The sequence below is a fragment of the Vombatus ursinus genome, unplaced genomic scaffold (genome assembly GCF_900497805.2).
Source record: "Vombatus ursinus unplaced genomic scaffold, bare-nosed wombat genome assembly UNPS02014159.1, whole genome shotgun sequence".
Classification (NCBI taxonomy): Eukaryota; Metazoa; Chordata; class Mammalia; order Diprotodontia; family Vombatidae; genus Vombatus; species Vombatus ursinus.
Window position 1 is genome coordinate 332774 of NW_020953937.1, and position 17561 is coordinate 350334.

General features: G+C 50.4%; 1 protein-coding gene and 1 pseudogene across 3 annotated transcripts in view; one reads left to right on the top strand and one right to left on the bottom strand.

The window, feature by feature from the left end:
* Window positions 1-12295, top strand: part of ZNF446 (zinc finger protein 446) — a 20663-nt gene extending 8368 nt beyond the window's left edge. For all 3 annotated transcript variants that reach the window (XM_027859143.1, XM_027859142.1, XM_027859141.1), the window contains 3 exons: window positions 3322-3406; window positions 10787-10906; window positions 11340-12295. In XM_027859143.1, coding sequence (XP_027714944.1) covers window positions 3322-3406; window positions 10787-10906; window positions 11340-12073 — 939 coding nt within the window. In that variant the 3' untranslated portion in view covers window positions 12074-12295. The remainder of the gene's footprint in view (window positions 1-3321; window positions 3407-10786; window positions 10907-11339) is intronic.
* The window catches only part of LOC114040943, an 8106-nt pseudogene continuing 2640 nt past the window's right edge, over window positions 12096-17561 (bottom strand).

Sequence of the window (17561 nt, forward strand, 5' to 3'; positions counted from 1 at the left end):
CGCATCTGTCTAGGATCCGTCTGTCCGGGAGGTGTCTGTCCAGGATCTGTCTGTCTCGGAAGGCGCCTGTCCAGGACTCATCGTCCAGATGTCCAGCAGACTAGAGCTGAGGAGAGAGCCAACGGCTGCAGCATCACTGTCACAGGAGCTGGCCTGGTGGGACAGCAGTACCAGGAAGGTTCTCCTTGCATCAAGCAGGTTTGCAGGCTCCCCAAATCAGGGGCAAGATTCGAATCCAGGTCTCTCCCACCTCCAATTGCAATGCTGTCCACTGCCTGCTCTGTCTTCCTTAGCTGCACCCCGCCCTGAGTCTTCTGTGGACTCTTGGAGCCTCCCCCCAACCTCTATCATGTCCATGCCTGTGTGTCCTGGCCACTTTCAGAAATGAAACAGATCCTCCACGTGGAGCCTGACGGGGAGAGCGTGGCAGCAACCATTGATGCCCCCAAAGCTGACGGGATAACTGCAGGAAAAGAAAAGGCAACGGGGGAGAGCCCCCAGGGGCCACCCCGGTGGAGGCAGCAGGCCGTGTGGGCAGGGGCTGAGCAGGTGCCATAGGGTGCCAGACAGCCGCGAGCCAGGAGAGCTGTGAGCCTTGTGTCTGCGTCGTGTCCACCGAGGGCGTGATGACCTGACCCTTGGCTCCTGTGTGTCGTGTGCGAGGTTGTCATGCCTCGCTGACAGATGTCTGAGCTGAACATCTGTGAGAGCAGAGGGAAGGAAAGGGCTGTCCTCGTGGGAGAGCCTTGCAGGTGGCCGTCACTCTGGAGTGCCTGTGAATGATGGTGTGTGATCCTTGGAAAAGACAGGAGGGAGGAAGAGGATGTGTCTGAGGCTGCAGGGGCCATCGGGCCGATGCTCTCGACCACCTCGATGTCCATCTTCTAGTCTGGGGACGTCACCTGCCGGGGTGACCCGTGGAAACTTGAGGCGGGGTCTCCAAAGTGCCACCAGGGTTGTTGGGTGCTGGCTGGAAAGTCGAGAGGTCAGGAGGGAGGCAGATTTGGGAAGTGCCCAGTTACCTAAAGAGAGAGGGCACAGATTTTGGATGGGAAGGTGGGCCTTCTAATGATGGAATGTTGAGAGAACCCAGCAGCTCCTGGGAGAAGTAGGCCCAGCTGAGGAGGAGGAGGGTTTGAGGGGCAGCCCCTAGGTTCACGTGTCTGATCAGGTAGCAAGATCGATTTGAGCACTGCGGGGTACATTTGGCCTCAGAAGTACCATGGAGGCCAGATGGATCAGGACTCCTGACTGGAAGGGTTCCAGAAGAGTAGCCCATATCTAGATAAAGGTTGAGGTTCCATGTTTTTGTCTATTAAGAAATCAGAAGTCTGTGAAGAAAACCAGATGGCTTTGGCCGCCAATTAGCTCCAGAAGGGATATTCTCTTGGGTTGGCTGAGGAGGAGGTTGGGGAGTGAGAGTGATGGTAACTTTAGGAAGAGAGACGACTCTTCCATCATTGATGTAAAGATAAGGAAGGTTAGAGTCCAACACTCTCCGGCTCCCGTGCACTGATTCCCCTGATCTACACATCCAGTTCCAGTCTCTCTCCCGAGCATCAGTCCTACATCCCCCATTGCTTATTGGACATTTCCAGCCGGAAGCCCTAGAGACATCTCCAACTCTCAACTAGTCCAAAACGGACGCCATAATCTTACCCCCTAAACCCTCCTGTCTTCCAGACTTCCCATCCTCCCAGTCCTCCAGGTTGCTAACCTCACATGCCACCCTATTAGGGTCTGTTGCCTCATCTTGCCTCACACTCCATCTTGTCTTTGTGTTTTGGCACTGGCTGTCCCCCATACTTGGAATGCCCTCCTCCTTTCTCCTGTCTCCAAGTCCCTCCTTTCCTTCAAGCATGAAGCCTTTCCTGGCCATCTCTCCACCTCGTTGTGCACTGCCTCGCGCGAAACCACCTTGCTGTCTCTCCTTGTGTGGAGTAGAATATGAGCTCCTTCTGAGTAAGAATTGTTTCCTTCTTTGCATGCAGTGCCTGGTACAGAATAGGCTCATGAGAAATGCTTGTTTATTGGTTGACCGAGAGGTGGAGTTTATGGGTGAAGAACACTAGGAAGGCCAGGGGGCGAAGTGTCCATTGAGGCTGAAAGATAAATTGGAGCTGGGTTGTATGGGCTTTAAAGGCTAAACAGAGGGAGCCACTGGCCTTGGTCGAAGAGGGGAGTGACAGAATTAGATCTGAATTTAAGGAAAATCCCTTTGGCGGCAGTGGGGAGGAGGCGAAGAGACCAATGAGGAGGCTGCTGCAACAGTCGTGGAAGAGATGGCGAGGGCTTGAACTCAGGTGGTCACTGTGGGAGTGGAGAGAAGGGGTTGGATGTCAGAGATATGGGAGCAGAAATGGCACCTGATTAAATGTGGGGGATGATAGAGAGGCATCTAGAACATTGCTAAACTTGGGGGGGTGGCAATGCCTTCAGCAGAAATGGGGGTGTGTGTGTGTGTGTGTGTGTGTGTGTGTGTGTGTGTGTGTGTGTGTGTGTGTGTGTGTGTGTGTGTCTGGGAGTTGTCAGCATGGTGATGATAATTGAAGCCATGGGAATTGATGAAGTCCCCTGGAGCGAGTGGAGAAGAGGACCCAGGACACCCTTGCCAGACATCCACAGTAGGAGTGTGATGTAGGTAATAACTCAGCAGAAGACATGGAGGAGCAGTTATTTGTATCCTCAGAGCTTAGCCCCATGCCTGGCACATAGTAGGTGTTTAATAAGTGCTTGTTGAATGAATGAATGAATCAGTGAATGACCAAATATGACTTGACATAGGAGCAAGAGAATATGGGTTTGAATCTTATCTTTGATGCTTATTATCTCTGTCACCATGAGAAGGTCACCTTACTGCCCTGGGCCTCAGCCTCTTGCATTTTAACAGCAGAGGCTTGGAGTCCTTGGCGTCTGAGGTCCCTCCCAGCTCTGCAGTGATTGCGCCATGATACTTTCCCCTGCATTCCTCCTTCCCTGCTTTCTCAGCTCAGCTAGGTCCAGTGTGCTATATTGCCCCTCCAAGGTGGACATTCATTTGACCGAGGACCTCTTGAAATCCAGAATCTTCAGACCTTGAGAAATGAACCTTTCTTCTGTGGTGGGATTTTAGAAACAGTGTAGGTAGTAAACAAGAGAGTCCTTCCAGTCACAGCCTATCTCATGTAATTCATTCAGCAATCCCTGACACCATGGCTGCTGTCTTGTAGGCACTGCATGGGGGCTGGGGGGAGTCTGGTTCTTTCTTCCTGCCCCATTCTGCACCCCCTCCCCTCAGGGCCCCTGTGCTAGGCAGCCTCTGATCCAGTGCTGTTTCCCCAGGAGGAGTGGGGCCTGCTGGACCCCTCCCAGAAGGAGCTGTACTGGGACGTCATGCTGGAGAAGTATGGCAGTGTGGTCTCCCTGGGTAAGGATTGGTCTTACTCTTTGGGCTGTATTTGAGGACTGGGAGGTGGGGGAGCGGGTCGTCTGGAGGCTGGGTGGTGGGGGAGCGGATTGGGTGGAAGTTGCAGGATGTAAGGACACAAGGTGAGGGGGCGCAGGGGGGGTCAGAAGTAGATACCTTGGGCAGACTCCGTGTGACGGGGCCAGAGGGGAGGGCTGCAGCAGGATTTTCAGCGAGAATTATGAACTTGTGGCATAGAGAGGCCGGGGATGTTCAGCATATCTAGTTTATGACAGCCACGGTGGGGCTTGAACTCGGGTCTCGGCCTTCGCAGACCTGGAACCACTTGTGCGATGTCTGGATAGGCTTGAATGCTGGGCCAGGAGGAGGATGGACACTTGGTGACTGTCTGGCTTCTCCAATCCCCAGTTTTCATATCTGTAGTACTTGAATGCGTCAGTGCAGGGACCCCTTTCCCAGTGCGTGGCAGTCTCTCCTGGAGAGGTGGCAGCTGGCCTCTTTGGCCAGGGGCCATCCTTGGGTTTGTATCTCTCGGTGGGGCAGAGGTGGGCTTAGAGAGGGAGGGGCCAGAGGACCCCTGCCACTGAAGATGCCTTGGACATGCTGATTTGGGGGTGGCTGGTTGAGTGGTGTCCAAGACTGACTCGGGCTCCTGCTCCGCTCTGCCCTACCTGTGGGCAAGGTTAGTGTCATCCTTCTGAGGGGTTGTGAGGGGCATAGCATCATCTGCAGACCTCACTGCCTGCAGGGGCGTGGCCCTTCCATCTGCACTTCCCATGACAGCGGTGAGCCGCTCGGCCAGGCAGAAATCTGCCTGCTCTGTGCCTTGCCTCCCTTGGACCAAAGCCTCCTTCCGTGTAGGGCCTGGGAGACCCCTTGCTTGAGGAGTATCTCAGGCCAGTGCAAATGAGGAGCAGTTTCTCGTGTTCTCTGACCCTTTCAGTCAGCTGGTGTGCCTGGTGTGTTGACCATTGCCACCCTTTCTCCATCTCAGACCTTTCCCAAAGACAGCCTCAATCAGGCGTCGGTCCTGCCCATGAAAGGCCGACAGAAATGAAGACTGACGTGCCTCCTGTCTCCTCCCTGTGACTTTCCTCCAGATGCCCTGACATTCAGCGCCCCCATCCTCATTAAGTCAGGTCACTCATGCTTCCTCATGGTGGGCATGTTGGGGAACCTGGGCTCTTGGGCACTGTGCCCATGGATGGCTAGCAGCAAATTCTGACCCTGGTCACGTGTATTGTCCCAAGGACTAGCCTTGCTTAGTGGAGAGAGGCTCATCCCCACCAGGTTGGCCCAGAGAAGAGATCTGGGGGACCCGATGATGAGGACAAGCGCTTTCTTCAAGGCTCAATGAGACAGCTATTTGGAAGCAGGCACGGCCATAGAGGGCAGAACCAGGGGCATAATGAGGGAAGACACCAGGAAAAGATTCCTTTATGATGAGAGCTGTCCCAGAGTAGAAGAGGCTGCCTCCAGCGTCTTTAGGATCCTTTGGCACCCCACTTGACTGCCTGAGTGTCTGACATTAGGGATGAGGAGAGGTCAAAGGCCCATCAGAGTTAGGTGGGACTCCCATGTCCACAGCAAAGTCTGCCTCTCCATTGAAGGGATCTTGGGAGGATCTCAGCTGTGCCCCCCTGAATGCACACCATGTGCAGTGCATTATCCAGTGTTCCTCAGCTGTTCCTCGGTCACTGGCCTCTGCTGTCATGGTGGCTGGGCAATGGCTGCCTTGGTCTCGGGCTGCCATCATATCATTAACCAGGAGAATGAGGACAGTAAGTAACCCTGGCATCCATTGTCTCATGGGAGGCTCCTAATGGCCCCAGAAGAGGGAGGCGCCTCACGAGGCGGGATTTCAGATGCCCTTCTCACCCTCTCTCCCCATTTCTGTGGGATTGGCAATGAGCAGTGTCATTATCTCTTCCCCTATCCCTTTCTCATTTTTTGAGGAGGTCAACTTAGTCCTGCATCCTCTCCTCTTCATTTATATCCCTTACTCTAATTTGGTGTCAATTTTGACCTTTTCCTGCCCCCCACCTCCCATTGAAGCATATACTTCTTGAGGGCAGCAAGCATGTTTTTGTTTTTTTTTTTGGGTGAGGCAGTCAGAGTTAAGTGACTTCCCTGGGGTCACATAGTAAGTATCATGTGTCTTGAGGCTGAATTTGAACTCAGGTCCTCCTGGCTCCAGGGCCGGTGCTCTATCCACTGCATCACCTAGCTGCCCCTAGCAAGCACATTTTTTTTTTATGGTAATTTTTATTTTTTTTTTGTTTTCAACATTTACTTCCACAAGATTTTGAGTTCCAAATTTTCACCCTATCTCGCCCCTCCCCCCACCCCAAGATGGCATGCATTCTGAATACCGCTTCCCCTAGTCTGCCTTCCCTTCTATCTCTCCCCCCCCCCTTATCCCCTTCCCCTTCAATTTTCCTGTAGGGCAGGATAGATTTCTGTACCCCATTTCCTGTATTTCTTATTTCCCAGTTGCATGTGAAAACATTTTTTTTAAACATTTGATTTTAAAACTTTGGGTTCCAAATTTTCTCCCTTCCTCCCTCCCCACCCACCCTCATTGATAAGGAAAGCAACTAAATATAGGTTATATATGTGCAGTTATGTAAAACACTTCCGTAGTAGACATGCTATAAAAAACTAACTCTATTTCCCTTAATCCTATCCCCCCCATTTATTCTATTCTTTCTTTTGACCCTGACCCTCCTCAGAAGTATTTGCTTCTGATTACCCACTTTCCCAATCTGCCCTCCTCTCTATCATCCCCCTACTCCCTTGTCCCCTCCCCCCCATTTTCCTGTAGGGAAAGACAGATTTCCATACCCAATTGAGTGTGTATGTTATTCCCTCCTTAAGTCAAATTCTATGAGAGTAAGATTCACTCATTCCCTCTCACCTTCCCCCATTTCCCCTCCACTGTAAGAGCCTTTTCTTTTCTGTTTTTTTTTTGTGAGATAGTTTACCCTGTTCTAACTCTCCCTTTCTCCTTCTTCTAGTATAATCCTCTCTCACCCCTTAATTTTATTCTCCAGATATGACCCCTTCATTTTCAACATGCCCTCTATCTATCTATCTATCTATCTATCTATCTATCTATATCTCTATATATGTACATATAATTTTTTCCCCTCCAACTCCCCTAATACTGACAAAGGTCTCATGAGTTACAGATATCATCTTTCCATGCAGGAATGTAAACAATTCCACCTTAATAAGTTTCTTATGATTTCTCTTTCCTGTTTACCTCTTCATGTTCCACTTGAGTCTTGTATTTGAAAATCAAATTTTCTATTCAGCTCTGGTCTTTTCATCAAGAATGCTTGAAAGTCCTCTGTTTCACTGAATGACCATTTTTTCCCCTGCAGGTATACTCAGTTTTGCTGGGTAGGTGATTCTTGGTTGTAATACTATCTCCTTTGCCCTCTGGAATATTATATTCCATGCCCTGCGGTCCCTTAGTATAGAAGCAGCTAAATCTTGTGTTATCCTGATTGTGTTTCCACAATACTTGAATTGTTTCTTTCTGGCTGCTTGTAATATTTTCTCCTTGACCTGGGAACTCTGGAATTTGGCTGCAATATTCCTAGGAGTTTTCCTTTGGGGATCTCTTTCAGGTGGTGATTAGTGGATTCTTTCAATTTCTATTTTGCCCTCTTGTTCTAAAATATCAGGGCAGTTTTCCTGGATGATTTCTTGAAAGATGATGTCTAGGCTCTTTTTTTGATCATGGCTTTCAGATAATCCAATAATTTTTAAATTCTCTCTCCTGGATCTATTTTCCAGGTCAGTTGTTTTTCCAATGAGATATTTCACATTGTTCTCTAATTTTTCATTCTTTTGGGTTTGTTTTACAGTGTCTTGATTTCTCATAAAGTCACTAGCTTCCAATTGCACTATTCTAATTTTTAAGGAAGTATTTTATTCAGAAAGCTTTCGGACTTCCTTTTCCATTTGTCCAATTTTGCTTTTTAGGGCATTCTTCTCCTCATTGGCTTTTTGGACCTCTTTGCCATTTGGGTTAGGCTATTTTTTAAGGTGTTATTTTCTTCAGTATTTTTTTGGGTCTCCTTTAGCAAGCTGTTGACTTGTTTTTCATGATTTTCTTGCAAAACTCAGTTTTTCCTCTGCTTCTCTTACTTGCTTCTCAAAATCCCTTTTGCGCTCTTCCAAGGCCTGGGACTGATTCATATTCTTCTTGGAGGCTTTGGATGTAGGAGCTTTGGCTTTGTTGTCTTCTTCTGGTTGTATGTTTTCATCTTCTTTGTCACCAAAATAAGATAATATAGTCTGACTCTTTTTGCACTGTTTACTCATGATCCCGGCCAATTACTTGAGTTTTAAACTCTTTGTTAAGGGAAAAGTCTGTTTCCAATGTGGAGAATGTACTGTCCCAAGCTTTGGGGGTTTGTACAGCTATTTTCAGAGGTACTTCTAGGGACCTGTAAATTTTCAGTTCTTCCAAGGTAGTATAATAAGCGGTGAGGTGTTTCCTCTCCACCGCCACAACAAGCTCCACCAAACCAGTGCTCCTCCTCGCCCCAGGACCACCCCTCAGAACTGTGACCCAGATCCAAGCACGGGCAAAGCAAGAGATTCCAGCCTCAGCACTGGCAAAGAGATCCTTGCAATCCCCCTCTGATCAGCCACTCAATTCCCCCTCAGTCTGTGGTCCTGAAGCTCAGGAAACAGCTGCGGCCCCGGGGGTGGCTGAGATCTAGCTCCTTCTCTCACAACAGTCACAGACTTTTCCCACTGACCTTCTAAGTTGTCTTTGGCGTTTGTGAGTTGAGAAGTCTGGAAACCGCCACAGCTGCCCGCTATTCAGCCCTCTGAGGCCTGCTCCAGGGTCGCTGCGGCCTGCATGCCCATGCCGAACTGCGCTCCTCTCCCAGCCCGGTGCGATATACCTTTCTGATCAACCATCCAGGCTATCTTTGGCTGGAAATTTGCTTCACTCTGTCTTTTTGTGGGTTCTGCTGCTTTAGAATTTGTTTAGAGCCATTTTTTACAGGTATTTGGAGGGGTTTGGGGGAGAGCTCTAGCAAGTCACTGCTTTCCCTCCGCCATCTTGGCTCCGCTAGCAAGCACACTTTTGAAACCTTTCTTTGTATCCCCAGCACTTAATGGCATTCCTTACACATAATAATTAGTATTTGTGAATTGACTGACTGGTCAGATCTCCCCTCCTCCAGAGACGATTCTGAAACAACTCTGGTCTCACCACTCTGGTCTCCTGTCGGTCAGATGCAGTCCATTTCATTTTTTGTGATGTCCAGTGTCCAGTGCCCCAGCTCTCCTGAAGAAAGTACACATGATAGCTGGGCAGGTGGCTCCAGGAGTTGATCAGCCATTTCTGGGGCCTCCCCCTCTGGTGCCCTCAGGGCAGATAACAGGTGTGGAAGAGCTTTCCTAGCTGTTCACAGCTGGCTCTTATGCTGGCACCGGAGGCAATGAGGACCTTCCCTGGGGCACCTTCATCAGCCTTCACTGCCTGGGGAACCTGTGAGCCAAGCTTGTCTCTATCCTTCTGGTTCCTGGTTTTACTTGTGCAAAGAAAGCCGAGATTGCTGTGTACCCAATCCTTCAACCCTCTTCTAAATTTAGACAAGGAATGCATGGCTAAATTACTGTTTATCGGAAACCTGGATACTCAGTTCCTGGCACCCTTAGGTCCCCTTTAGAAAAATGTTATAGACTAGCAACGCATCTCCAGCATTTGCCTACACAAGAGAAAAACACCACCAGAAGAAACAGTTGAATGTGAAACCCTGAATAAATTACTTTAAACTTGTTTTTTAAAATCTGTATTAAATTTAACATGGTAGTACAAACGTTGCCCTACTAGGCTGTGTCCCTTTCAGAAATTCTATTTTTAAACACTTCATTGACCCTTGGTTCTCCTTTTTTTCCATCCCTACCACCATCTTAACTCATGGCCCAGGTGACCTTTGGACAGGGCCCTTCCCTACTGTCATACTCTCCTCCCTGGACGTTGCTCCCTCAAAGTCTGTGGCCTGGAGCATCGTCTCTCTCCATCCCTTCATGGGAGGGCCTTCAGACATTCTGTCCCGTAGCTTCCCCTTGTCTCTGAGGCAGCTTAGGAGCGGTCGCCATGTCAGCGGTCCACGTGGCTTCTGGCCTTCACTTCCCTTGGCCCCTGTTCTCATTGAGGTCGCTGCCCAGTCCGTCCGTTCACACAGCTGCCACGGATCTGAAGTCACCTACCATTGACTCCCTGTCACCTCCCGGCCAACCCCACTTTTCTAGTCCATCTTGTTTCCTGTCACCTCTACACCCACTCTCTGAACTGTCTGCGTGGTTTCCCGGTCACCTCTAAGTGCTGTTCCCTCTCCCACCTCCTTGCCTTTGTATAAGCTGTGCCTCACGGCTGGCACGCGTGCCCTCCCCGCTCCCTTCCTAAGCCTCCTTTGTACCCTCTGCTTCTACTGACTCATCTCCTGGGTGGAGAGAAGTTCCTTGAGGGCACAGGAGTCTTCACTCTTGTCTTTGTCTCCCCTGCACTGAGCACATAGTAAGTGCTTCATAAATATTGACTGGAATCACTGTTGACTGGTGTACTCCTGAACTTTGAGCTGGTGTGATGGGGGTCCAGAAATGTGAGTGGTTATTTTGTGGTGGTCAGGTGGGACGGGACTGAGGCGGAGATCAAGTGGCCACCAGGTTACAAAGGATGAATGAGCGGATGGAACATTTATTGGGAACTAGGTGGCCCTGGGGATGGGGACTGCACCTGGAGACAGGAAGACCTGAGTTCAAATCTGGCTTCAGGGACTTACTAGCTGTGTGAGACCCTGGGCAAGTCACTGAACCTCTGCCTCAGTTTCCTCAACTGTAAAATAGGGTAATAACAGCACCTACTTCCCAGTGTTGTTGGGGATCAAATGCAATCATATTTGCAAAGTGTTTAGCACAATGCCTGGCACATAGTAGGTGCGCAATAAATGATTATTTCCTTCCTTTATTAGGCTCCTTATGTGCCAGGTGCTGTACTAAGTCCCTACTTAGGGGGTAGGGGACCAGGAAGCAGCTAGAAGCCACATGGGTAGGGCTGGCACATCCCTCTGGGAGCCGGGGTTATAGCAGTTGTTCCTGGCACGTGATGTCTTGGTCGAGCGACGCCCAGCCTTGGACTCTGGAAGCCCTAGGTCTAAGCTCTTTCTTAGTAGCTGTGTGATTGTCCACCAGCCGGTCCCTTGGCCTTTCCATGGCTCAGACAGAGGCTACCTGCCTCGTGGGGCAAAGCCTAGGTTATTCCATGCTCCAGTGGTCGATTATTGTTAATTACCATTCCTTCCTATGACTGCTGTGGATGAGCTGATCACTTCCTCTCTGTGACAGGAATCCCTGCCCCCAAACCAGATGCCAAGGCCCTGATGGAGCGCGGGGAGGAGCTGTGGGGACCCGGACCATGCTCAGCAGCTGAGGACAAGGCGCAGCCCAAAGGCGTTGGCCCTCCAGGTGGGCACCTGAGAAAGGCCTCGCCTAGGCAACTGGAGTCAGGACAGCGGGTTCTCCCCTGTAGCCCTGCCCGCCTTGGGTGGGGCCCCCAGCTCCCTGTCCCCTCCCACAGGCTCTAAGGGAAAGGAAACACCTGGGCTTGACCAATTATGGGCAGGTTTGAGTGGACGGCCTGGACCGTCTGTGGAGGAGGCTGGAGCAGTGGGCGCACCTTCCAGGAGGCCGCCATCCGGGCCCCCCAGCCCTGGCCGGGATGCTTTGCTGCCCCTTCCCGGGTTTCCTGAATCTTCTAGAGAATATGGGGCAGTGCCGTGGTCAGCATTCCCAGGGCTTCCGCTTCACTCCCTACATTCCCACTTCCCTTTTGTTGGGGACTGGGGTAGGACTGTTCCCTCCTTCTGTGCCGGTCCCTAAAGCCTTTCCCTTTCCGTAGGAGGCAGGAGGCAGAACCACAAGGAGTCCCCTGCCAGGGATGGTTCAAGGTCCCAGGCATCTCAGCATCCGCCTCCCCGACAAGCCCAGGGAGACGGGCCAAGTCCGGGGGCCGGGAAAGGTCTTTGGTCCGCCACAGAGCCAGGAAGCCCTGGAAGGAAAAGAAAGGCCCCCTCGGTGGCCTGGGAAAGCCCTCCGGGCAGAGCCGGCGGCGGTCTGCTGCCCGGGGGAGTGGCCTCCGCGTGGATGGAGAGGGACAGAGGCTGCTTTCCACAAGGCGCGCTGAACTCGCTCCCAGCCTCGAGAGACAAACCCTATGTCTGTGACGAGTGTGGCAAAGGCTTCGACTGGAAGTCCGTGTTTGTCATTCATCAGAGATCGCACACGGGTCCGGCCGCCAGTCAGCCCGAGGAGAGGAGGGAGCCCCGGGACCCGCGGGACCCGAGGGCCAAGCCGCGGGCGGCCCCGGGAGAAAAGCCCTACCGCTGCAGCGAGTGTGGGAAGGGCTTCCGGGAGCTGTCCACGCTGCGCAATCATCGCCGAAGCCACACAGGCGAGAAGCATTACCAGTGCCAGGAGTGCGGGAAATCTTTCAACTGGAAGTCCCAGCTGGTCATTCACAAGAAGGCCCACGTGGGCGAAAAGCAGCACACGTGCGTGGAGTGTGGGGAGAGCTTTGACTGGAAGTCCCAGCTGGTCATTCACAAAAAGGCCCACAGGAGGGACGCTCCGTAGGCAGAGTACCCGAGAGGGCAGCTCACCGTGCTGGGCTCCGTGGGGCTCCAAGCCCAGATCTCTGAACTGCCCCTCGCCAGGCCTGGCCACTGGGACAAGGGACCTCCTTGTCTGCTCTGTCGGGACTCCTTAGCCGTAGTGCCCTAGGGGAGGAAGGGGCCCTAACGCCCCTCCTCCAGAGACGCTAATCTGGGGAATAAACTCCATTAGCACTTCTTGGAACACGTGTATGTTATTTCTCTTGGCTTCTCCCCTTCCCTTTCCCCTCCCCACCCCCAAGCTTCCCACTTGCAGAGTAAGGACCAGTGTCAGGGACTGGGACCGGGGCTAATCAGATGAGCCACATCATAAAGCCTAGATGGCTGAGGGAGCCTGCAATGGCGACAGGCCCAGGGAGACAAGGGAACGGAAGGAGGTAGGCCCGACCCCACTGCCCTCCACAACAGGGCTGGGCCAGACTGGGAAGAGGACCCACCCCAGGCCTGAGCCCAGCAGAGGGTGGGGGGCCCCACAGCCCCAGAACCGATTCCCCCAGCAAGGTCCCATCTACCATTCCTGCTGTGGGGGAACGCCTAGTGCTCACTCTAGATATCAAACGTCAACAAACGTCAACAAATGCACAGTCAAGGGACAAAGAAGAGGAAATTGAAGCTCAGGTTGGTGTTTTCCAAGGCACAGTTAGTTTCAAGGCTGTCCTGTGTGTCTGTATCTCCCTCCAAACTTCTGCTGTTCTCTGGTGCCTTGAAAAAGGCTTCCATGCTTCTTTCCCCCATCCTTTCCTTTCCCCTATCCTTTCCTTTCCCCTCTCTCCTCTGCTTTTCTCCCTTTTCTTTCTTTGCTTTTTTCTTTTTTCTTTTCTTTTCTCCTTTTGCTTTCTTCTTTTTATCTCCTTTTCCTTTCTTTGCTTTTCCTTTCCTCCTTTTCCTTTCCTTTCTTTTTTCTTTCCTTTTCTCCTTCCCCTTTTTTCTTTGCTTTCTTTTCTTTTCCCTTCTTTCTTCCCTTTCCTTTTCACCTCTTTCCTTTATTTCCCCCCTCTCTTTTCCTTTTCTTCCTTTCTTTTCCTTCTTTTCCTTTCTTTACTTTTCCTTTCACTTTCCTTTCCTTTCCCTTTCTTTTTCCTTTCTTTTTCTTTCTTTTCCCATCACTATCCATAGCCCAACTTTCCTCTAGTTCTCTCTCACACACAGGAAGACAAAATTAAATTAAGAAACATCGGCTGGTGACAAATACCCGACTGCACCTAAGGTGCTCCCCTCCTCTCAGCTCCTCCACTCCATTCCCTCCCTGGCAGCAGCAGGGTAGTGTGCTCCATCCTTAGGCCACATCAGGGTGGCTCACCACAATGTTGTGAGGTTTTGGGAGCAGGCAGGGTGTCTGCCTTTCTGACTCTGCTCACATCACTCCTGAATTCTCTTTTGTCAGGATATCATCACTCACAGACCAGTCATCCTGACCCATGTCTTGCCACTGGACCCTGATGACTCTGGAGGAGAAAGTGAGGCTGATGACATTGCACAGTCCTGCCTCATTTAAATCCAACTCACTTGCAGGTCAAGACATCACCCTCCTGATGTCTCTGGTCCTCTTTGAGATGAAGGACAAACAGCAAACACCCAGAGATACACACTTTGTCTGTTACACTTTTATTCTCTGTTTCATAGAGACACTCTGTGGGCACTGAAAACATCACATCTAAATTCACTGAGAATATTCTACATATCATCCTTTCATTCTCTTCCTTCTGTGAACCTTTCCTGTCTGCATATCATCCCTACGTTTTCTATGATTAATTCACACAGCCTCAGTCCTAACTTCCTAAGAGATCACCTTCATTCAATCTCCCCTCTCTTGGTGGCCCACCACAGAGCAAACAGCTTCCTAGAACAAATGACACTCACTGTCTTATTAAAAAATGTTCAGTAGCTACCTATTGCCCCTTGAATTTTTTTCTTTCTTTTTTGGTAAAGACGAAGATTGAAGATTAGTGTTAATGATAGTTGGGGTGGGGGAGGGATAACCTGGAAAAGATAGGATGTGATGGGATATAGTATGTAGATGGAGATTTCAGCCTTAGTCAAGAGTCAGACCACCTCATCATGGGAGATGGGGGAAGGAGGAGAGGGGCAGAAGGGACCTGAGTGATGGGAGATGAGCAAGAGGGGAGGAGAGGGAGCCCTTGGTGAATGACCTGATTTTTTTTTTTCTGTAAAATAGGAGGCAGAGTCTCAGCTTAGAGAGTTGGAGGAAGAGGAGGTTTGGAAGAGCTATTGAGGAGAGTGGGAGAGTGAGCTGAAGAGGAAGATACAGTAGGATTGCCTGGCAGCAATGAGGGCCCAGTGGGGGTGTGTCACATAAACTTGTAGTGGACCCAGTCAGAGTGTGATTTTCCCCACCTTCATGAGGCAGGTTGTAGACAATGGCTATCAGAATGTTGATTGGGTGTCAGATACAAATTGAGTGAATATCAGAGGAGGAGAGACTGGATGTGGGCGTGGGGAACAAGGAGAATTCCAGCTCCCTCACTTGGACCAGAGACTGTGGGGAGGGAGAGACAGAGGAAGAGGGGAGCCATGGAGAGCCCAAAGAGGGAGGGACTGAAAAGAAAAAGTTTTCAGATGAAAGCAAGTTTGTTACCTACAGAATAGTCAACAAGCATGTATTAAGCATTGCTCTCTGCCAACCACTGCTGGGCGCACAAAGAAAGGCCAAGGGCAGTGCCTGCCCTCAAGAAGCTCACGGTCTAGAGGAGGAGACAACATGCCAATAACGAGGTACAAACAGGCTACAGATGGGATGAGTAAAGGGCGGGGACTAGCATTGAGAGAATCGGGAAAGGCTTCCAACAGAAGGTGAAATTTTAGCTGGAGAGAAAAGCCCAGAGGCAGAGATGAGGAGGGAGGGCTTTCTAGGCAAGGAACAGTCAATGAAAATGCCCCAGAGTTGAGAGATAGGTTGCCTTGTGTCAAGATACTAGTAGGAGACACGCTGATTTTTTTTAACGACCAACTGTGCTTTAATGAGCACATAGAACCAATCAGTTCTCCTTAACAAACAACATTTAGGATTAAGGTAAGAATGGGTTCTTCTTGAGCCTTTCTTTATGTTCCCACTTAGCTGAATTAGCCACAACCATCTATTTGTCTTGGTGTGTTTGTCTTTCTAACGAGGCATTTTCTAAGAATGCTGCTTCCAGGGCAGAATGTGATAGGAAGGAAGAAACTGATTCTTCCAGGGCTACCCACAGGCCTGTGAAGGTCCCCAGACTTTGTTCCTATCATCTCTCCTCGGTGATTGTTTTCAATATAAAAGTTCAGATGATAAGAAGTCATCTTACTGAAGGAGCTGCTGCTCAAGCCAGGCTGAGGAGCAGCTGGGACTCATAGAAAGATCTTGGTTTGTTTCTTCAATGGATATTCCCAGTTTGCCAGGAATCTGGAGTCATGAGCCACAGTCTCTCCAGGTCCAATCCCTGTTTCTGGATAGGCCCATTTCTGAGCTGGAAAAGTGAAAGGGGCAGGCTGATGTAGGCCAGGCACTCCTACAGAGGAACGGAAGGCTTGAAATCCTACAGTTCCTGTTTCTCTGGCTGAACTTCTGACACCTTATTAATCTTGACAAACATCTGATTGGTTTCCATAAATGTTTTAGCCTTGGTCTCTGGGATGATGAAGTACATGTAAATTGAAGTAAGGAGACATATCACACCAGAGATGACTAAGCTGTAGGCACCAAGACCTTCCTGAATGGAAGATCAGTCCCAAGGTGAAGTTGGAGAACCAGTGGACAGCGCTTCTGGCCATGAATGCAGCTGGCCTGGAGGACTGTGGGAGGACTTCAGTGATAATCAGTGAAAGAATGGGACCAGGCCCAATAGCACGGCCCATAACGTAGGAGATCACACAAGCGGTGATGACACAGAGCATCCCAGCCATGGTGACCTGCAGTGAAAGGGCTGCTGTTATCAGGCTACATGCCAGGCAGCAGACACTGAAGTCCGTTAGGATGAGTGGCCTCCTCCCCAAGAGCTCCATGGTGGACTGTCCTGGCCTCATCCCACTGCCAGCACCTGTCCTGTCCCTGCTGGGAAATCCTGGACATTGTGGTCATACACTCCTACTCCCTAGATCTAGTCTGCATAGTAACAGACCGAATTGATTCCTGGGCGTGACTGGCCAACCTTTAAGACGATCATTGAAATGAGCTGCCAGCTGAGGGACTTTGTGGAGAAGAGTGTCAGCACAGACACCTGGCAGCAGCCTTCTCCATCTCATCCTCCAAACGGCCCTCCTCCACCTCAGCCTCAACATAATCAGTTTTTCAGTTTCTTTAGAGCTTTTCTGGCTCCTTCCTCATCTCCCTTCTGAAGTAAGGTGTACCAGGGACTCTCTGGGGAGAAGGGCAGCAGAGCAGCTGCAGAGCTGTGGGGATCCCAGTCGGCCCAAGGAGAATTGGCCACACGCCATCTCTTTTTTTTTTTTGGCTGGGCAATGGGGTTAAGTGACTTGCCCAGGGTCACACAGCTAGTAAGTGTCAAGTGTTTGGTCTGAGGCCGGATTTGAACTCCGGTCCTTCTGACTCCAGGGCTGGTGCTGTATCCACAGCACCACCTAGCAGCCCCCACCCTCCATCTCTTACAAGAATGTCTTGTTTCCTTCAAGACTTTCAACCTCTGCAGGAGACCAGCCCTGCAGAGTGTGTGTTACTGTGTGTTACTGTTTTGTTCATGAGAACAAACCCCAAACCTGAAATAATGAGGTTGTTTGGGACAGAGGGCAGGAGGGAGAAAGAGGGTAGAGGGAGCACGCACTGGACAAAACCTTCCCTCAGGTTCTGATAAAGGTTTACATTGTATATATTGCATGAGCCACACATGAATTACCTGAAGGGAGCCCCAAACACAAGCTTTGGTGGATCCCGAACAAGAATGTTCTGGGTGGATCTGCGTGAACCCAAAATTCCACCTCCAGTATTCCTGGAGAGTTATTAGGATCAGGATGACATTTTGGGTGAAAAGTCTCTACTTAGATTTAAACAGTATCAATGCGTTTTCCAAACTATAAAAACTTACCTGGAACAACCAGGAGGCCAGTGTCATTAGATCAAAGAGCACGTGTTGGGGAGTGAGGTGTGAAAAGTTTATAAATCTGAGGGGGCAGGTTATAAAGAGCTTTGAATGCCAAACAGAGCATTTTGAATTTGAACCTGGAGGTGATAGGGAGCCACTGGAGTTTATTGGGTAAGGGGGTGACATGATCAGAACTGCATTGTAGGAAAATCACGTTGGTGGCCAAGTGGAGGATAGATTGGAGTGAGGAGAGACCTGAGGTAGGCAGAACCCCCCTACCCCATCCCAACAGCTATTGCAATAGTCCAAATGTGAGGTGATGAGGGTCTGCAAAGGGGAGGTAGTGTCAGAGAGAGAACTGGGTGTATTGGACAGGTGCTGCAGAGGTGAAATGGACCAGAGATGCTGCAGAGGTGAAATGGA